Source organism: Carcharhinus amblyrhynchos, chromosome 7 (assembly GCF_965287045.1).
Source record: "Carcharhinus amblyrhynchos chromosome 7, sCarAmb.v2.hapA, whole genome shotgun sequence".
NCBI classification, from domain to species: domain Eukaryota; kingdom Metazoa; phylum Chordata; class Chondrichthyes; order Carcharhiniformes; family Carcharhinidae; genus Carcharhinus; species Carcharhinus amblyrhynchos.
Window position 1 is genome coordinate 54,265,134 of NC_137330.1, and position 22,805 is coordinate 54,287,938.

The 22,805-nt window shown below is 41.4% G+C and overlaps 1 protein-coding gene across 3 annotated transcripts in view; it reads left to right on the plus strand.

Moving 5' to 3' along the window:
- Window positions 1-20,548, plus strand: part of msraa (methionine sulfoxide reductase Aa) — a 299,961-nt gene extending 279,413 nt beyond the window's left edge. For all 3 annotated transcript variants that reach the window (XM_080192332.1, XM_080192334.1, XM_080192333.1), the window contains exon 6: window positions 19,912-20,548. In XM_080192332.1, coding sequence (XP_080048458.1) covers window positions 19,912-20,076 — 165 coding nt within the window. In that variant the 3' untranslated portion in view covers window positions 20,077-20,548. The remainder of the gene's footprint in view (window positions 1-19,911) is intronic.
- Window positions 20,549-22,805: the final 2,257 nt, after the last annotated feature.

Sequence of the window (22,805 nt, forward strand, 5' to 3'; positions counted from 1 at the left end):
TTTTCTCACAAAGTAGTGGATATTTGAATTAGGCTCCAAGCTAAAGTGGTTACTGCTGTATTAGCATCTTTAAAAAAGATAGTCGGATAAATATCTGGCTCAGGATGTGATTGAGAACCATACTGGTAAGTAGAGCTGAAAATAATCAATTGCTGAGTGGAACACGATCATTGCTGAGTTGCTTACCCCATGGAAGCATCATGGAAAGAGAATAAGTATGCTTGGATATGCAAAGTAAGTTATAATAATGGAGAGCTCCTGCGGCATTTTAACTGATTGACATTTGGGAGGAGAAGGTGAACAATGACTCCCAGTTATATAGCCTATTTAGTGTAAAAGAAGTTCAAAAGCATTTCACACAATAAGCTGTGGAAAACAGATGCTTCAAGCCAGGATAGGAGACATGAAAGTGATCACTAACGGCTAGCCAAAGAGAGAGGTTCTGAAAGGGTTTCGAAAGGAGGAGAAAGGCTGGAGAGATTTAAGAAAAGTTTTCCAGAGAAAGTAAAATGAACCCACTGATGACTAGCTAAACCGAGGCTGGACTCAAAGAAATGGAAAGTTCAGTATCAAGAATACCTTTACTCTCTTCCTTGTATCGGTCTCCACCCACATCCTACATTTTCCTCCCAAACCTACTTCCATCTGTGTCAGCCCCTGTGAAAAAAGCTCTCTCTTAAATCACTTACTGCTGCATTTTCAGAATCCTGACTATCTAGCATTGAGTTTCCATTCATCACAATATTTCTGTAGCCACCTCACTTCCAGCTTTGGTCTCCTTTTCAAATCAATTTCTCTCATAGCTATGAGTTTTACTGCACAGAAGGAGACCCTTTGGCCTGTCATGTCTGTGTTGGCCATCAAGCACCTCTCTCTCTACTCTCTCTCTCTCTCTTGCACTCTGCCCATTCTCCTAATACAGCCCTCATCTAAGCTCCCTTTAGTTCAAAAGAGACAGACTGGAGTGGGCATGGCAGACAACTGGCTTAGTCATTCACTACCAGATCTGGCTGGAATACATGAAGCATTATGGCATTTGCTGTCACCTGCCAATACAGTTGACTGTTCCAGGATCACCCTGGCATGCAAAGATAAGCCTCCCTGCTCTACTGCAAACCATTTTATTAAACCCCTCTCCCTTCCACCCTCACCTCCAACAAGAAGTGCAGGAAACTCATGGACCTTTTTGTCAGTAAGATTGACACCATCCAATCAGTTGTCTCTGCCACGTCCCTCCCTTTCCCTAGCCTAATAGGCCACACTTACCCTAGGGTTATCCTCTGTCCAAGCCCTGGACTTGCTTTTTTCTCCAGTTTCTCTTATAATGAGATGCAGATGGGTTTCACACTGCCTTCTGCAGGAATGACGATCCACTATGGCGGATGGGAGAGGAAGATCCCGCAGTCCTTTTATGCTGATTTTTTTGTCTGTTCCACCTCATTGTCTCCTCATTCTGCTGGCTGCTATTAAATCCACTGCGGGGGCAATGGAGCAGCCTGCCCATGGTCTTTGATGGCCATTCTGAACACTAGTCCCTAGCCACCAACTTCATCCCTTTTCCTAGCAACTGCTTGAGGCTGAACCAGTCTGTTCAGAACTTTTGTGTCATATTTGACCTGAGAAGAGCTCTGATCATACATCTGCACTATCACAAAGACCACTGCTTTCCACCTCTATAATATCGCCCGACCTCACCCTTCCCTCAGGTCATCTGCTGCCCGCAATCCAATTACCTCAAAAATTTGCCATTCTAATATTCTCCTGGTCATCTTCCCACCTTACATCCTCCATCAATCTGAGATCATCCAAACCTCTGCTGCCCATATCCTAACTCTCAGCAAATCCAGTTCACCTCATCACCCCTGTGTTCCCTGATCAATGATGTGGAGATGCCGGCATTGGATTGGAGTAGGCACAGTAAGAATTTGGTAGCACAAGCTTTCGGAGTGTCGCTCCTTGACTCACCTGAAGAAGGAGCCTGAGACTCCGAATGCTTGTGCTACCAAATAAACCTGTTGGACTTTAACCTGATGTTGTGAGACTTCTTACTGTGCTTTGCTGATCAAGACACTGGCTTCAGGTTAGCAATTCTTTGATTTTGAAATTCCAGTGCTTGTTTTCAGGTCCCTCCATGGCCTTGCCCCTCCCTACCTCTGTAGCTACCTGCACACCCCTCATTCTGGTTTCTTGCACTTCACTAATCTTAATTGCACCTCCGTTGGTAGTCACACCTACAGTGCCTAAGCTCAATCCCTACAATTCTGTCCCTCAATCTCTCCATGTCTCTTTCCATACTCTTTGACCAGCTTTGCTGCCCGACTATCTCCTCATGCACCTTGGTGTCAAATCATTATGTTCCTGTAACATTTCACTACATTAGAAGTGCTACATAAATGTAAGTTGTTGTCACAGTCATCGATTTAGGGCCAGATAGTATTGTGCAGATAGATTGGTGTCAGGCTGTTGACGGATTCAAAGGACAAGGTTTCAGATTTAGGAGACTATGAACCAGTGCAGCACAGTAAGGACAGTGATGATGGATGAGCAGGACCTAGTGTGGAGCAGGAGGCTTGTGACATAATTTTAGTTGCAGGACAGTTGGCGATCAGTGCAGGAGGTGTTGAAATAATTGACCTGGAACTAACGAGGGCACATTAGAGGGCTTCAATTGCACAGAGGCTGAAACGGGGATAGAGTGGAAATACACAATTTTCATGAAGGAAAGGACCTGGGAGGTCACACTGGAAATATAGGTAAATTTTAAAAATGAGTTTAGACAAGCAGAGCCTTCTTGTTCTTTCAGACCCTGTAAACATTTTCTCGATGTGGAGATGCCAGCGTTGGACTGGGGTAAACACAGTAAGAAGTCTGACAACACCAGGTTTAAGTCCAACCGATTTATTTGATAGTACACTCGCAAGCTTTCGGGGTTTGCCCCTTCATCAGGCGAATGGAGAGTTCTGGCCTCAGACAGAGCATATAACAGCACAGACAGTTTACAGATTACTGATTAGAACATTTTCTCAGCCACTGCTAGCAAAGTAGTGCCTGAAACCCTGTGCCTCTCATCTATCACCTTTCCACCATCAGGATTGCCCTCCCCAATTTAAGTTTTGACTTCCAGCTCAAATCTGTGGAAGACCCACTGGACGTCCCTGGTTTGTTGAATGTAGGCACCTTGCAGGAATTATGTAGGTGAGAAATTCCCATTGAAATGCTTTGAGCCTCTTGCTGGCATTATTAGGTGGAAGGTGTGAAATGCTCCAGCATCCACCCATCCCATCAAAAATCACACAGTGAAATTTAGCTTTAAAATATACATTCAAACTGATTTTTATTTATAAATGTTTTCACATAAAGGCAACAAAGCTAAGGGTTGGAATTATTCATGTGTTTTCAGTACTTCTGCATCTTGAAAAGCTTTTGCCCTGATTTCATGGATTCAAAATGTAATGCAGCATACCATTGCTATTACTGCAATGATAGAAATCTGGAATATATATGGTTCTGGACCACCTGCTGCACTACATCACTTTTGTAGTTGCCTGTAACTACTGTTGAGATGACCTCACCCTTTTCCATGTTAAATTTAATTCTTTTTAAATATAAATGTATTGAGTAATTAAAATATGTGTAATAGTTTTCCTTAAGAGAAACATTATTCAGATAATAATGGATAATGGAGTGACTTCAATTGTTATTTTTAGTGCTCTGCCATTGTCATAGTTGGTACCTAATTCATTTCAAAACAAAAAATGATGACAATATTGTTGGCTATGAAATAGCCTACCTTGTAATAAAATTGAGGTACAGATAAAGTATGATGTAATTAAAAGATATCAGGCTTAAATATTCTCCCTGTGCTATAGATTTGACTCATTGGGAACATTGTGAACCTTCTTTAGATACCAATGTTATTTATCGCTAAACACATTATTAAAATCACTGCAGAACTTTTTTTTATTCATTCATGAGATGCAGAAATTGTTGGCAACGTAAGCATTTATTGTCCATCCTAATTGCACTTGAGAAGATGGTGTTGTGCCATCTTTTTGAACCACTGCTGTCCATGTGTTGTCAGTATGCCATTGTCCATGGCACGCACAATAGCAGTTTGCATTACTGTTCTAATTAGCACAAATGAATAAAATCCTACGCATTTGAAGTGTGTTTGTGTAATTCGGCACTCCGTGATCTACAGGGCTTTAGGGAGGGAGCTCCAGGATTTGATTATATCACCGTTCTTTCAGTTTTTCAATTTCCAAGTCAGGATAGTATGTGGCTTGGAGGGAAACTTGAAGGTGGTGACGTTCCCATGTGTCCCTTGTTCTTCTAGGCAGAGGAGATTATGGGTTTAGAAGATGCTGCTAACAAAATAACGGGTTTATTAAAGGTGTTTAAATGATGCTATTGAGTGCTTCATGGGATAGCAGGTCATTCGAATATGTCTTTTACAGCATGACTTCAAAGGAGGTATGTGCTCAAACGGGCTGATTTGTTGTTCTGCTATTATGTGCCTGAAGGAATTAATTTATTCCATCTGAGCACAATGCTGTTCCGTTAGATGACACTGTGGGACTGCACACAATAGTTCTTTAAAGCTCTGTGGATCAGAGTGCCCAATTACGCAAACACTCTTCAATAGGTGGGATTTTATTCCTCTGTGTTAACCTGAGCAGCAGTGCAAACTGTGCCAAGGATAATGGTGTTCAGATAAACTTTGGAATGTTGTCTTTGTAACTGTGTAATTTATTTGAGCTGTTCTGCAGTTTGCTCAAAAGTGATGAAATTATTTTCAAATACAGTGGCACGGTGACACAGTGATTAACACTGCTGTCTCACAGCACCAGGGACCCGGGTTCAATTCCAGGCTCGGTTCACTGTTTGTGTGGAGTTTGCATGTTCTCCCCATGTCTGCGTGGTTTTCCTCCGGGGGCTCCGATTTTCTCGCACACTCCAAAGATGTGCGGGTTAGGTTGATTGGCCATGCTAAAATTGCCGTTTAGTGTTAGAGGGACAAGTAGGGTAAAAATATGGGACTATGGGGACAGGGGCTGGGTGGGATTGTGATCGGTGCAGACTCGATGGGCCAGACAGCCTGTTTCTGCACTGTACAGATTCTGTGGACTCTGTGTATGTGGTTATGGGGATAGGGCCTGGGTGGGATTGTGGTCGATGCAGGTTTAATGGGCTGAATGGCCTCCTTCTGCACTGTAGGATTCTATGATCTACTTGTAATGATTGCGCACATTTGATGTCAGATCATTTCACAGGAGCATTATTGAACAACATTTTTCACAAAAGGGGCTATGAAGATAGATGTCCTTGATCAAAGGTGGGTTTTGAGGAATGTCTTAAAGGAAAGAGACATGGAGAGTCGGTAATATTTAGCCATAGTTAAGCAGAAATTCTAGAGCCAGCGGTCTCAGCAGCTGAAGATATGATTGCCCATAGTGGGATATTTAAACTCCAGATGAACTAGAATTGAAGGAGTGCAGGTATCTCCGAAAGCTGTCAGGAGATTACAGAGATAGGGAGTGGTGAGGCCATGGAGTGATTTGAAAATAAGAATGAGAATTTTTAAAATTGAGGCATTGTTTAACTGGGATCAATAGAGCTCAGTGGGCACAGGGATGATAGAATAATGGAACTTAGTACAAGTTAGGATATGGGCAGTAGTATTTTCAATGTGCTTTTGTTTATGGAGGGTGGAAGATGCAAGATCGGCCAGGGATATATCAGAATCGTCAAGTCTAGAGCTAATAAAGGAATGGTTGAGGGTTTCAGAAAGAGATGAGCTGAGACAGGGACAAAGTCAGGTGGACACCAAAGACAATAGCTTTGGTCTTCCAATATTTTGTTAAAGGAAATTTCTGCCATTTGGAACTGGATGTCAGATAAGTAGTCTGAGAATTTAGAGACAGTAGGGGAATTAAGAGAGATGATGTTGAGGTAGAGCTGACTGTTATCAACGAACACATGAAAACTAGTGATTTTCCAATAGTGTCACTGAGAAGCAACAAGTAAATGCAAAATATATGTGATGATAATGTTGTATCTGCTTTGACCTCTTGTGACCAAAGTCTTAAATAACCTTGGAGCGTTAGCATGAATAAGCTCCAACCTCTAAAACACATGACATGAAAAGCCAGGTGAGTATTTGAAGCAATATGGTCATTATCCAGTGAGTTCTGAGTAAATTAATGGTTAAGGATAAAACATCCAATGTGTAGTGCTGGCTTTCAGTCTGTTGTTTCTATCGCCTTACAAAACACTGGCAAAAAGGTGGCACGGTGGTTAGCATTGCTGCCTCATGGCGCCGGGTACCCAGATTCAATTCCAGCCTCAGGTGACTGTCTGCGGGGAGTCTGCACATTCTCCCCATGTCTGCATGGATTTCCTCCAGTTTTTTCCCACAATACAATGATGTGTAGGTTAGGTTGATTGGCCATGCTAAATTACCCCTTAGTGTCAGGGGGACTAGCAGGGCAAGTATGTGGGGTTACTGGAATAGGGCCTGGGTGGGATTGTTGTTGGTGCAGACTCAATGGGCTGAATGGCCTTGTTTTGCACTGTAGGGATTCTATGATTCTACGAAGGTGAATGGTGATTTGGTTGATGCATGTAAAACTGTGAAGGGACTGGAATGTGTCCATGTGGACAAGCAATTTAAATTGGATAGATCTGCATTTACAGGGCACATACGTTATGTAGGCGTAGACGGTAGGAGGTTTTTCTTTTCATAGTGGCATTGACCTATGGAGCAGGTTTTAAATTTGTGCAGTTAGTCTTAAAATTCTGCAGAAAATACTTCCTGACCTTAAAATGTAATCAAAAAAACTGATGGAAATTTATTCAGCCCCAGATGTACAATGATACAAAAATGACTTGAAACACAAGGCAGAAAAAGACTCTTTGGTCCATCAGTTTTGATGGCGAGCATTCTGACTGTCTGTTGTCCTCCACAAACTATGGCCCACCATTCACTCGTTGTACAGAAGAATGTCGGCCGAGATTCTCCCATTCCGCTGCGCTAACTTTTTAGTGCAGCGGATTAGGAGGTTCTAGCCTTGGTCGATTCGTGGCGTTCGCACATGCATTCCCAGAGCCGGACAGCAGCTCCATGCCAGACATCGGTGGGGAGGCACCAAGACCATTTAGGTGGTCGTTTAATTATAATTTAAATTTCATTAGCACGCTAGGGCATGAAGTTTCATGTCCCACTAGCATCTTCTTCCCCCACCCCCCGCTGAGTGGTTCACTTCAGCAGGATTTACAGTAGATCCCCATTAACAGGAAGAGTGTGGCTGGAGTGGAGGGTGGCCATCGGGGCCCCGCACAGTGGTGGTGGGTGGTGAGTGAGGGGGTGCCCCCTGGGTATTGCACTCTTAGAGTCCCAATGCCCAGGGGGCACCTTGGCACAGCCCATCAGGCATAGGAGTGCCAAGGGGGAAGGGGGATGCCTAATGGGGGCAGTTGGTGGGGGAGGGGGGGGGTGGATCCTGTGGCCATCCTGCAGACAGGATTGGTGGAGGAAGGAGGGAGGCCTGCTTGGGGAGTTAGGATTATGGGGAGGGGGAGGGGATGGAGCATGGGGCTGGAAGGAAGGGGGAGTGGTTCAGGGCTGGTCTGGGCATGTTCGATGGACTAGCGATCAGGTCATGGGGGGGCGGGTGGCTGGCAATGCAGGGGTTGCGGGGCTGGACAGTGATCGAGCTGGCCAGCAATCTGGAGGTCAGGAGTGTGGGACCATTGGTGACAGATCAGCACATGTGCAGTGGCCCACTTAGTGCTATGCTGCTGGCCTCTCCAGTGGGAATAGGCCACGCCCATAGCTTTTTAATGATGTTTACACTAGTGACCTCTGCAGTGCACGGAGTGTGGGAGATTCTTCTCTGAACTTCTCTGAAACCCAGGGTGAATTATTCCAGTTTTCATGCAAATTTGATACTTGGAATTATTTTGGGAGAATTCAGGCTGTCATGTTTTATAATCCAAATAATCATCTCAATCTAAATGTTATTCTATAATTCTCAATTTCATTCCGTATCTACCTCCATTTTGAGAAAGTTAATTTGACACTAATGGTGTTGGAATAGTCAAGTCTAGAACTAACATAGGATTTTCATTTAGTTGTGTGGAATTTTAATATTTTTTCGTGTTATCGCTCACAGTTAAAGGGGCTGACTTGTGCTCGGTCTGTGCAGGAATTCCAGGATTGGTCAGGGCCACATTGCCACACACTTTAGAGGGAACATGAATTGACAACTCATTGCTTGCTGGGATTCTTGTATGCTGTAGTAAATCTTTGGTTCACTCTCTTGAGAAGCAAACAGTTTAGATTAGTACAGAGTTATGTTTTATTCATATAGTGCAGCATTTTTACTTTGGCTGTCAGAAATGTCTGGAAAATTATTGAGCAATGCACTTAAGGACAGTTCCAGTTCTAACCCCCTAACTGTTTTGAGTTGGTTGATCTCAGCAAGAGTTGTGGCACTTCCCAATCCTCCTAGTCTCTGCTGGAAAGTGTGCATATGTGTGTGACTCACAAGTACAATGGACACTTACGCGAGGTACCATATGGCTGCTGGCATCTATGGTACCGCACCTCAATGCTGAAGGAGATGGGAAAATTGGCAAAAAGAAAATTCCTGCCCATGGTTGCCAAACAACCCAATGATCAAAAACAGTACTTGTATTCACCTGACAAGATTAGGTTTAGGAATGAAAGAGAAAAAAAAGTTATTATTGTTAAGAAGTAATTCCAGTCAAACATACACATCTACAGATGTGTGAAGAGAAAAACCTGTCGTGAGCAAGCACTTGGCAGTAAACTAATCTTATTACCATCTGCCTGTCAATAGAACAATTTACAGACACCTGTCAGTAGCATCTGCTTAGTCAACCACTTCAATGAGGTGATGTCACATTTACCAGACATGGTTCAGTACAGCTTGGGCATTTTATCAGTTTACATGACAGAAACTATCACGTGTTATTTGCCCAGATACGTTATTAGATTAAGTTTTATTCTCTGTACAGAATTGATTAGAAATTTAGCTCCATAACACAATTTCTGGTTTTACATTTCTGACTTCTTCACCAGTGTTTCTCAACTCGAAATTGATGGTAGGGAATGTGAGAAAGATCTGGCCCCAATTATTAACTTTGCATCTGATCACTATAGTGAAAAGAAGCTTAATAAAGACAACAAGAAATCACTGATTTTAAAGTTATGTTTATATTTTATAATGAAATACTATCACTAATAATACCCTTTCAAATATTAGTGACAAAATGTGGAACCTTAAGACACATTTTGATAGAATATCAAACAGAAAAATTCAAAGCTACAGTCTTAGCCCCATTTTCACACACTGGAAATCTTCACTATAATTTTCTGTTTTGTGTTTTAATGAATATACAGATTACTTTGAGGTTCCATATGTCAATGCAGTTTACAGTTTTTAGTTTTTCAAATTAAAATGTGTTTTATTACTCTCTTTCTTCGCTTATTCCTTTCAATCTCTTATTTTCTCTTATTTTCCAAGGAGTTTGCATCTCTCTTTGATGTACATTTAACTTAGTCCCATTTTTATCACTCTTTCTTTTCCAGAACTGAAGTTTCTATCTCCTTCTAATTATCCCCAGTGCTTTATTAGTTATCCCCAATGGAGTTTCTTTGTATAATTTCACAAATTACTTTTCTCCTTTATTCAATATTATTGTTGACAGTATCCTCATGCAGGAAAAACAAGTTGCTTTTACTAAGTATATACACCAGGACATTTAGTGCTAATAAGGGGCCCGACTTTACCGTTTTGATTCTAAGTGCTGAATCGGCGTGATTCAGATCCGACTTGTAAACCCTGTTCTCCGGCGCCCCATACACGCTCAGCCTGAAAAAAAAGCAGCGATTCTGAATTGTAGTGCAGGAGCCTATGGGTGAGGATTATCCCCCACCCCCCCCCCCCCCCACCCAAAACCTGCTGTCCCAATCGGAGCCTTCAACTGCGCGTGTGCAGTAAAAAAAAATTGAAAAATGCTCTCCTGCCACATCACTCCTGGGCTGCAAAAAGTGGCCTGGGAGCGATGGCCCCCAATGACATTGCCCCGCTCCCACAGCATAACTGTCCCCTATATCCACCCACCTCCCCACCTGCCACACTGGTCGATCGCGACCCCTTGCCCCACTTCCCTCCCTCCCAACCGATCACCCACAGAATGGCAGCGGACCCCTTCTGCCCCTGCCAAGCACCCCACCCATCCCACCTCACCAGAGATCCAGCTGGCCTACCTCCTCCTCCCCCCCTCACCAGAGAATGATTGAGCCTCCCTCCCCCTCCTACTCCCCCCACCAGAGATTTATCTGGCCCTCCTCCTACCCCCCACCCCACCACGGAACGATCAAACTATCAGGACTCTTCCCTCCTCCCCACCCCCTGCACAGAAAGCGATGTGACCGCTTCCAACAAACCCCCTCCCCCACCACCACCACTGATCTGAGTTAGAGAGCTGCTGATTGCTCTGAGCTTACCTCTTCAGAAGCTGGAGCGCCTGAAACAGACTCCTGTTTCACGTCGAATCGGGACAGGTGAACACGATGGTAAAGGGGGAAATGCTGTTAAGTCTGGGCATCCAGCCCATTAAGTCAATTTAAATGCATGCAATGCAATTAAATTGCCATCACGTCTGTTATGGGTGCAGTCTCGATCGCAGCCATTTTCGGGCTTTGGTAGAGGGGGAATCAGCACGGACGTGGATCGCACTATTCGTCTCACGCTCAACTTTACCAAATTTTCATGCCCAAAAATGGGCGCACTGCAATGGTAAAATCGGGCCCAAGGTATCCTGAATGTTAAGAATCTTGCAAATGTGGCAATGGGAGATATCAGGGTCCAGATACAGAGAAAAGGGCTATGAGAAAACAAATAGAATTCTTAACTTTCTATAGGGGCATTGAATATTAAAGTGAGGAGGTTGTATTGAATTGGTTCAAGATGTTAGATATGTCACAGTTCAATACTTCATGAATTCTCAGCACTCCATTATAGAACGATTTTGGAAGCATGGATAGGACATAATGAAGATTGATCGAATTCATACAAGAAATGTAAGTGCAGGTGTGGGAAAAAAAGCAAAACTTCTTTTTCCTTTAAATACAGAAGGAATTCAATAAAACTTTTAAAAATTATAAATAGCTTTGAATAGTTAAACAGAGAAAATTTTGGAAAATGTTTGGAAAATCAGTAATAAGGGCGCATAGATACCAGCTCATCACCAGAAGGATGAATTATAAACATTTTACATATATAGCATATCACAAATCGTATTGCAAGGAGGTTGTAATGCAACTTTAAACATAAGTGTTGAAAAAGAAAAATATAATGGATTACAGGGAAATGGGATTAACGTCGCTAACTCTAATTGAGAAACTCGGACATGCGTCAATATTGTTTTTGTCGCCTTTTGTTTTCCAGTTTCAGTCATCCTAATAATATCACACACCAGCTTAATGATACATCTTAAATAAACAGACCATAGTGCAGAGGTTCCTCTGTGGATCATGACCACCCACCACAGCAGGATGGTCAGTTGGAGTCACAAGCTCCGAGGCAGCAATGGAAGCTGTGGAGTTGAGACTCAGATTAGACTCTGCTGGTTGGCAGTGAGGCCCCTTTAAATGTACACAGTTTTTTTTGCCTGTGAACAAGATCTAATCCAATGAGCTCTGAGATCCAAAAACTGGCAGCATCAGAGGCCGCAAATTGTTTTTTGTGTCAGTATCCCTGCTGCTTTAAACTCTACCCCTCAACAACTCCACCCACCTCCCCTTCCTCCCACCCCCAATTCTCACACTGTGGTCACACCAAGTGTGAAGCATTAAAAAACAGTATCACAGTCAAACAAGAGTTTGAGAAGCTCCGCTTTAGTGTAATCTGAATGATGAAGCTTCCGCAATGACTGTGTAGACAGAAGTCATGTCTTCTCAGGTTCTTGCTTCAGAGGAATGGATTGCTGTTTAACAAATATTTAATAAATGTTTTTTTTTAGCGTTGCAATATTTATTTGTCTACTACTTCTATTGGCAGAAAATCTAACAAAAAGCTTTGTTTCACTAAACTGCTTAATTTTAAAAGGATTGAAAGGTGGAAATTTTACTTAAATACATTTTCCGAAAGAGCGCATGCTTGACAGATGTAGTTTATTATAGAAATCATAGTAACCTTGAAAAGTACAGTGCCACCACTGACACTAAAGTCAGAGTTTCTTCATCAGTGGAAGTCTTGTTGGGACAAGTGACAAATTCAATTCCACAATTCAGGCTGTTCTAACTTTGGAGAATGTTGCATTTGTTTCAGAGAATTTCTGAGTTTGGACAATTCTGAGACAACAGAATGTGTGCGCACATGCCTGTGTCCCTGTGTTTGGGGGTAATGTCATTATCCTGCTTTGAATTCACATCCAGATAACTGGAAAAGAAAGAAAACAGCACAAGTAGGTGATATGCAATGTTGTTATTTTTGTGTTGATTGGTCACGGCTTCACACTAAGTGCCTGTCTTTATGGTGATTTAATGGGTATACTCATGCACCTGTTTTTGTTTGCTGTAGAGTGTGGGTGTGCATCCAGCTGCCGGATTTTGTTGATTTTCAAATATTCAAATTTGAATCTCGAGATAATATTTATCTGAATAGTCGTGCCTGTTTTTTGGCTTGCAAAAAAACAAGAAATACCTAACAAAACACAAATTGTGAAAGAGTTCAGAATTCAAAACATTTCCAATAAAACACAGTTTTAAAATAGGTTCTGCATTCGTTATGTAGAAAAACATTTTGCGCATTATCATGAGACTGGCTTTCTAAGAGTGGAAAATGTTACATGAAAATAAGAAGATACAGTTGTCAAGACCAAGCTTCATTGGTCATGACCTAATATTTTAAATTAAGTCTTCAAGTTGATAGCTTGTTATAAGGCCTGACTATAATGGTTCCTAGAATTCTGCTTTCTACACGTTGTCTTAATTGTTCTACATCACTTGAGTATTTTATTTCAGAAAGCATTATTATTTATAATTTTTGCTCAAGGGACTAGTGAGACGGAGGACCTGAAATAAATTAGTATTAGTTAAGAAAAAAAGTACTGGAGAAATTAATGGGACTGAAAGTGAATAAATCCCTTAAAACTGATGAACTCTCACCCAGGATGTTGAAAGAGGTGGCTGTATAGATGCATTGGTGGTTATCTTCCAAAACTGTATAGTTTCAAGAATGGTTTGTGCATATTGAAAGGTAGTAAATGTATCGCCACTGTTTAAGAAAGGAGGGAGAGAGAAAGTGGGGAACTACAGACTCTTTATAATGAGGTTGGTTATCTAAGAGTAGAAAATGAAAAGATGGAATAGTCAAGACACAACATGATATGTTGATCATGACCTAATATTTTCAATTAATTCTCAACGTTGATAGCTTATTGTAAACCTTGAGACTATAATGATTATAATCTCTATAGCCGCCTCTTTCAACATCTTGGGATGTAATGGGACTTTCAGTTCCGTTAATTTCTCCAGGGAAACTACGGACCCTTTAGCCTGAGGGAAAGTGCGAGAATCTATTATAAAGGATGTGATAACTGGACACTTCAAAAATAATGATAAGATTGGGCAAAGTCGTGGATTAATGAAAGGGAAATCATGTTTGACACATCTGTTATGAGTTCTTGAGGTGGTAACAAGCAGACTAGATAAGGGAGAACGAGTGGATGTGGTGCATTAGGACAATCAGAAGGCTTTTGGTGAGGTTCTATAAAAGAGGTTGGTAAGCAAAATTATAGTACATGGTATGGGAGTAATATATTGACATGGAGTGAGGGTTAGTTAATGGACAAAAATTAGAGGAATAAATAGGTCATTCTCAGGTTGGCAGGCTGTGACTACTGGGTTAACACAAGGCTTAATGCTTGGACCCCAGCTATTCATAATCCATATCAATGAATTGGTAATGGGGACCAAATTTAATATTTATAAGTGTGTTGATGACACAAAACTTAAGTGGGAGTGAGAGTTGTGAGGAAGATGTAAAGCCGCTTCAAGGGGATTTAAGTGGGCTAATGAGTGGGCAAGAATATGGCTGATGTAATATCATGTGGAAATACATAAAGTTCTCACTTTGGTGAGAAAAACTGTAATGTAGAGCATTTATTAAATGTTGAGTGATTAGAAAGTATTGATGTCCAAAGTGACCTGGGTGTCCTTGTTCAAAAGTCACTTAAAGTTAGCACTCAGGTGCAATAAGTAATTAGAAAGGCAAATGGTATGTTCATCTTTTTTGAAAGAGGACTTGAATACAGGAGTAAAGAAGTCTTGTTGCAGTTGCATAGAGCCTTGGTGAGATGGCACCTGGAGTATTGTGTGCTATTTTGGGCTCCTTACCCAAGGACGGATATACTTGCTGTTGAAGGAGTGCAATAAAAATTTACTAGTCTGATTCCTGGGATGGCAGGACTGTCCTAGGAAGAGCGTTGGAGGAGTTGATGGCTGTATTCCCTAGAATTTAGAAGGTAGATGTAGGAAGGATGCTTCCCTTAGTTGGCAGATACAGAACTAGAGGACACTGTCTCAGAATTAGAGGTAGGCCATTTAGGACTAAGATGAAGAGGAATTTCTTCACTCAGATGGTGGTGAATCTTTGGAATTCTCCGCATCGGAGGTCTGTGGTGTCCCAGTATTGAATTTGTTCAAGACAGAGGTAGTTACATTTCTCAATATCAAAGATATCAAGGGACCCACGGGTAGCGTGGTAATGACACTGAAGTATAAGATCAATCATGATGAATGGCCGAGCAGGCTTGAATGGCCAAATGATCAATTCCTATTTCCTATGTTTGTATTGCTAACTACAAGAAAGCTTAAAATCCAATCGATCAGTCAAGTGTGATCACCAAGACATTGGCTCAGAATTGGCATACAGGTGATAGACTGAATCCCCTGACATTTTGCATGTGGGATCATGGACTTCATAAATAGAGGCATTAAATACAAAAGCAGGAAAATTATAAAACTCCACTTAGGCCCCAGCTGGAGCATTGTATTAATTTCTGCTTGCTACATTTTAGGATCAAATGTGAAGGTCCTTGAGGGGGACGCAGATGAGATTTATCAGAATGGTTCCAGGCAATGGGAAGTTTTAGTTACAAGGTTCATTTGGAAAGGCTGCGGTGGTTGTTCTTGGAGCAAAGAAGATTGAGGAGAGATTTGATAGAGGTATTCAAGATCTGACCGGCTTGATAACTGAGGAAAAATCTCATCCCATTCGCTGATAGTGCAAGATAATGGGACACAGATTTAAGACTTGGGCATGTGATGCAGGGGGAATGTGAGGAGGAACTTCTTTATGCAATGAGTGGTAGTGACCTGGAACTCGCTGCCCATAAGGATGGTGAAAGCAGAAACAACTCAATATTTGAAAAGGAAATTGGATGGACACTTGAAGGAAATAAACTGGCACTCCACAGAGATCTTGCAGTAGAGTAAGATTGACTTGGTTGCTCCTCAGGGAGTCAGCATGGATTCAATTGGCTGAATGGTCTCCTCCTTAACAGTAAATGATCGTGCCATGAAAGAATATAAAAATAAAATCCTTCATTTAAATGTAACTGTGAAGTGTATCATGAGGTTGGGACTAATTTGTTTCCATTCCAATTGGTTTCTTCACTCTTGGTTCCTGAGTTTGAAAGGTTTGATCCAAATGAATCGCTGCTTGCTCTTTAATGGCAATTTTCAGATATAGTAGTGAAGCTTACTGTTACCTAATTAGCACATTTTCAATTCCATTTTCTGCTAAAGGTCTGAATACTGGTACTTGCTTTACTCACTTAATCCAATACAGCAGTTTATTATCCCTTTTGAACACAGTAGTGCTGGTAGCGTCTTGCATGAGTTTTGCCTATCTGTGATTTTGTTGCTTGTTCCTGTGAAATATCCACTAAAACAATTGTTGGTCAGTTTATTTACAGTAAGTGTATATCACATCCTTGTATCCAACTGCATACAAAGAGTTTTGGTTACAATTAGTGTTGAATTTGCAACTGTCAAGTGGGCCATTGAATCTTTTCAAAATCCGTTGTTGGACGAGTAATTAGTTATTTGGAAAGTAAAATTGTTGCTTGAATCGTTCAGTAATAACATGATGTAGTACTGAGCTATGTACATGGGATGATCTTGAGATCATTTCCTACTGTGAGAGTTGGTACAAAGTTGCTACAATTGGCTTCTGTGTCCCTAAGCTTTAAGGAAGTAAAGTCACCATAATTGCTAATCTTGATGGCTGCCTGTCTGCCTGCAGCAGAACCTGGGTGTCAGCTGAGAAAGGGCTAAGTTATAATTAATTATAACATAAGCAGCTGAGACAAGAACCTGACATGATGGAAGGTAAGCACTTTCTCTCTCTACAGTTGCAGCCTGACCTACTGAGTATTTCCAGCATTTTCTGTTCTTATTTCTGATTTCCAGCATTTTCAGTTTTTGATATAAGCTTTCAACATGGGTTGCTGCTGAGGAAACTGCCTCATGCCTCAGTGTAAAACAGGTGATTAGTGAATTGGCTGCTCATTTTACACTATGTCTGCTTTCCTTTTTCACCATCCTCCATTTTACACTGTCATTGTGAAGCCAATTGGACCCAAACAGCAGGTTGGACAAGAGAAGTACATATGGCAGCTTTTGCTGTTCTGTTCCTTTGTTGCAAGGCTGGTTGAAACCCAGTACAGGGCAGTAACATGAATTGACAACTTAGTTCAATACCTAAAATAAATTTCAAACTGGCTTTCATGCATCATAAATGCAAATATATTTTCCTATTGTCTTATTACAAAGAATATCATTTGGAGAGTTTGTCATCTGGATGTCATTTTTAATTGAATTTATTTATCATTTCTTTTCCTTCCAGTACCTAATCCTGTTTTTATTACCCTTGAAGAGCAAATTCGGGGAAGGATCTGTTCTACAAAAGATGTTTGTAATCTATTCTTTGAGCAAAGAGCTGTGAAAACTAATTTGGAATTTCATTTGTATAACCTTGTAAAATTCTCCCACAGGCCATTCTCAAACTTTGACCCGTGAAAGTTCTACATAGTCAATATTATAAGTGGCAGCTAAAATGGCAGCACAATCTTGGTTTCTGTTCTTACAATTTCTATATTACTACTTGTGACCCTTTCATAACAACAACTTATGTTTATATAGCGCTTAACATAATGAAACATTCCTAGGAACTTCACAGGAGCATTGTAAAATGAAATATGACAGTGCTCAGGCTCCTTGATGTTACATTTGACAAATGCTGTCTTGATGTCAAGGACAGTCACTTTCACATCACCTCTGGAGTTTCGTTCTTTTATCTAGGTTTGGACCAAGGCTGTAATCAGGTCAGTAACTGAATGGCCCTGGAGGAATTCACACTGAACATTTGTGTATCTTCATTCTGTGCCAGTCAGTTGTTCCCTCAGTATTTGAAGCAACATGTCAAGTAGAAGGTGGCAATTGGATGACAGGGCTATCTACGATCACCTGGCTCTCATACTCTGGTGTACAACCCAACCACAAGTGGGAAGCATAAATATGGTGAGAGCCATAGTGCCAGAAGAATGTCATTGAGACACCATTGTGGTGTTTTAAAAAGCCAGTCCACTGTCTGGACTCTTCTAGAGGAGCCCTGCAGTGCTCTTCAAAAAACGTCTCTCAATTTTTCACGGTCTTCTGCATCCTGTCCATTTCAGCCTGGCAACTGATCACCTGCTGATTCCACATTTGTGCCACCCTCTCCAGTACACGCACTGCTAGAATGAGAGCCAGACTGTGAGTATGAGATGTGTGCAGCCACTCATTAGCATGCTTAACACTGGCTGAATATTGAAATCATGGAAATGAGCAGTTAGCGAAACATTTGTGTGCTGTCTTGAATTGAATTGAATTGATTTATTATTGTCATATGTATTGGGATACTGTGAGAAGTGTTGTTTCTTGCACTACACAGACAAAACATACCATTCATAGAGTACATAGGGGAGGAGGAAAGGAGAAGGTGCAAAATTTAGTGTTGCAGATACTGATAGAATGAGGAGGAAGATCAGCTTAATATATGTTTGGACCATTCAATGTCTGATGCCAGCAAGGAAGAAGCCAGGTGAGTCTGTTGTTACGTGTTCTCAGACTTTTGTATCTTTTTCCTGATGGAAGAGATCATGTCTGGGATGCATAGGGTCCTTAATTATGCTGGCTGCTTTTCCGAGGTAGCCGGAAGTGTAGACAGAGACAATGGATGGGAGGCTGGTTTGCACTGGGCTACATTCATAACCCTTTGTGGTTTCTTGTTGTCTTGATCAGAGCAGGAATCTTATCAAGCTGTGATGCATCTGGAGAGGATGCTTTCTATGGTGCAGTTGTAAAATTGATGAGAGTCATAGTAGACCTGCCAAATTTTCTTAGCTGTCTAAGTGGAGGCATTGTTGGGCTTTCTTAACTTTAGCATCTGCATCACAACAAAGAGGTGCAAGTTTATTGTACATTGTGATTCCCCATATCCAGGTCAGGCGACATCTGACTTTCTCTGCTGCCCCTGCCCCCCAGGGTCTGTGAAGGCTTGGAGTGAGAAGAAATCGAGGAAATAATGAAAATCCACATCAAATCTATCAATATCTGAAAGAAAAGGATTGGTTGACATATTAAGCATAACATTGCTTAATATGAGCAGATTTATATGATGGAAATAAAAGGACAAGATGAAAGCAACAAGTAATTTATTGAAATATGCTCACTACTTTTTGTTTGTAATCTCAGCAGTTAGGAACTTTGCAGGTTCAAAATTAATGAGTGTGCCTGATAGTTTGAACAGAGTTTCAGCAAAAATAATAATACTGTGGTAGTAAATGTTTTCAAAAAGTTCCTGATTAAATATTTGGATTAAGAACCAGACTCTGCATTATAGGATTAAGTATAATATGAGCTGATCAAATACTGCATGAAACTTGATGGTTCCTTCATTGTTCTGATCTGAGGAGATTTTAAGCTCAAGTTTAATAATGAGGTACATGAATATTCTGGAGTTCCACTTGATAAACTTTGGAGATCAAAGAAAATGGTTTTGCAGTATTGCTTTAGGAGACTGATATATGGCCCGTTCAGGAAACAGTCTCTTGAAATTATCACATGAATCAGGCTCAACAGTTGGGAACCGAGTTGGGGCTTTACTCCAACTTATTTGGGATTGTCCCAGCCGTTAGATGTCTGGTCTGGAAGCATTGAATGTGCATCACCCTGTAAATAATTCGTGTTCATGAATCAACGTCTGTAGTTTGTTCTTAACTAGTGGAGCAAATTTACAACCGAGACTAAATGGGCGTAGTTGAGCAATGTCTGGGATAGATTATATGTTATCCTTTAAAGGAGTGGACTTGAAAACGGGAATGATTTCTTAAGAATGAAGAAACAGAAGTGGGATTCTACGGCCTTGCTCATCCCGAAACTGAAAAATCTCGCACAAGGTCAATGGATCTTCCCGTGCTCTGCCCTTCACCTGTTCCAATTCCCATAGTGGGTGGGGCGCTAAAATTCCTGCCATTAAGTCCATCAAACGTGTTTTGGCAGTTGTGACATTTCTGTTGTCTGCTGTTTTTTGCATTGATTAACATGCTTAATTCCCACAATATATATCTTCCTATGAGCACTTCAGTTTATTTTAATTGACTTAACTTAATCCCGTTCTCATTCCTTGTTGCTGTTTTATATTGGAGAAATCATTAAGCTATGAGACTAAGTGAACAGTGATAATAACTGTGAGTTATAAAGATGGTTTACTGTGATTTTTTTATGTCAAAATTGCTCTAACAAGCTCTGACCATTGCATGTCTTTGCAGGAATTGAACAGGAATGGGTATGGTCAAATTACAACAGAGATCCGTGAGGGTCAAGTGTTCTACTATGCTGAAGATTACCATCAACAATACTTGGATAAGAACCCAGGCGGTTATTGTGGATTGGGTGGCACTGGGGTATCTTGCCCAATTGATATTCAGAATTAAGACACCACTGATATTATGGCGAGAAATGTTGAATTTGCCTTAATTGACCTGTTTCACTGATCATAGATGAGACTGTTTGTTTTTGACTGTGCCAGAATACTGGAGGGAGTAGATTGGTGGCCAGTTGTGCACATCTTTTCTAAAAAAGTGGAAACCTATCCCAATATATTGAAAATAGTTGAATAAAACTCTGCATTTGATTCTGGAAGCCCTGTTAAGCATTAAGTTGCAGCAAAAGATGTAATAATTTTTAAATGTTTGCTCTTACAACATTCTCACCTAAAATATGTGTAAATGTCAATTGTTGAGAATAAGGCACAAAAAATATATTTTCATATGTGTATATGTTTCTATATATATATACATATATATTTACTGACTGTTTTGTTCCCATAGTCAGTGCCATTGGTACAAAGTGAATTGCATTATTCTGAAAAAGCAGGAAAATAAATGAAAGCCATTACAATTTTAATGGAGACAATCCTTTGTGTGTTATTTGTAGCAAAATCAAAAAATACAAAAATAAAGAGCATGTTTTCAATTTTTTCATATATCATAGGTAGAGAAAGAGTCGAGAAAAAAATTTCACTTTTTGCACATGAATTATGTTACCAATGACTTGTATACCATAAAATATCACAGGAGGTTTTGTGAAGGAGAGGTCATGCCTCACAAACTTGATCAAGTTTTTCAAGGAAGTGATGAAGATGATTGCCCTACCCTCATCAATGGATGTTGTCTACATGGACTTCAATAAGGCCTTTGACAAGGTCCCTCGTGGCAGACTGGAGCAGAAGGTGAAGTCACATGGGATCAGAAATGAGCTGGCAAGGTGGATACAAAACTGGCTTGGTCACTGAAGATAGAGGGTAGCAATGGAAGGGTGCCTTTCTGAATGGAGGGCTGTGACAAGTGATGTCCCTCAGGGATCAGTGACCCTCAGGGACCTTTGCTGTTTGTAATATATATAAATGATTTGGAGGAAAATGTAACTGGATTGATTAGTAAGTTTGCGGATGACACAAAGGTTGGTGGATTTGCGGATAGCGATGAGGATCACCAGAGAATATAGCAGGATATAGATCAGTTGGAGACTTAGGTGGAGAGATGGCAGATGGAGTTTAATCTGGACAAATGAGAGATAATGCTTTTTGGAAGGTCTAATACAAATAGGAAATATACAGTAAATGGCAGAATCCTTAAGAGTTTGATAGGCAAAGAAATCTGGGTGTACAGGTACACAGGTCATTGAAAGTGGCAATGCAGGCGCAGAAGGTAGTCAAGAAGGCATATGGCATAGAACATAGAACTTAGAACACTACAGCACAAACAGGCCCTTCGGCCCACGGATCACATCAACACCTACCAATCTATAGACCTATCTATAACCCCCAATCCCATTAAATCCCATATACTCATCCAGAAGTCTTTTAAAAGACCCCAGCGAGTTCGCCTCCACCACCACTGACGGCAGCCGATTCCATTCACTCACCACCCTCTGAGTGAAAAACTTACCCCTAACATCACTTCTGTACTTGCCTCCCCGCACCTTAAATCTGTGTCCTCTCGTAGTGACCATTTCAACCCAGGGAAATAGCCTCTGAGAATCCACCCTATCTATTCCTCTCAACATTTTATAAACTTCTATCAGGTCGCCTCTCAACCTTCGTCTCTCCAGGGAAAAGAGTCCCAGCTCCCTCAACCTAACTTCATAAGGCATGCCTCCCAGTCCAGGCAACATCCTTGGAAATCTCCTCTGTACCCTTTCAATAGCTTCTACGTCCTTCCTATAGTGAGGCGACCAGAACTGCACACAGTACTCCAAATGAGGCCTGACAAGGGTCTTATAAAATTGCAGCATTACCTCCCGATTCCTAAACTCAATCCCTCATTAATGAAGGCCAGTACACCATACGCCTTCTTGACCACATCCTCCACCTGCAAGGCTGATTTAAGAGTCCTGTGGACCCGGACCCCAAGATCCTTCTGCTCTTCAACACTACTAAGACTCCTGCCCTTGATAGTGTACTCGTTCATCCCATTGGTTCTGCCAAAATGGACGACTACGCATTTATCTGCATTGAAGTCCATCTGCCACTTCTCCGCCCAGTCCTGCATCCTATTTATGTCCTGCTGCAACTTTTGACATCCTTCCAGACCATCCACAACACCACTGACCTTTGTGTCATCAGCGAACTTACTTACCCATCCCTCCACTTCCTCATCGAGGTCATTTATGAAAATGACAAACAGCAAGGGTCCAAGAACAGATCCCTGGGGCACTCCACTGGTGACTGACCTCCATGCCGAAAAAGACCCATCCACAACCACTCTCTGCCTTCTGCAGGCAAGCCAGTTCTGGATCCACAAGGCCAAAGGCCCTTGGATCCCATGCCCTCTCACCTTCTCAAGAAGTCTTGCATGGGGGACCTTATCAAACGCCTTGCTGAAGTCCATGTACACCACGTCCACTGCACTTCCTTCATGCTTGCCTTCATTGGCCAGGGCATTGAGTTTAAAAGTTGGCAGCTTTATAGAACCTTAGGCCGCACTTGGAATATAGTGTTCAATTCTGGTCGCCACACTACCAGAAGATTGTGGAGGCTTTGGAGAGGGTACAGAAAAGATTTACCAGGATGTTGCCTGGTATGGAGGGCATCAGCTATGAGGAGAGGTTGGAGAAACTTGCTTTGTTCTCACTGAAATGACGGAGTTTGACAGAGAAGTCT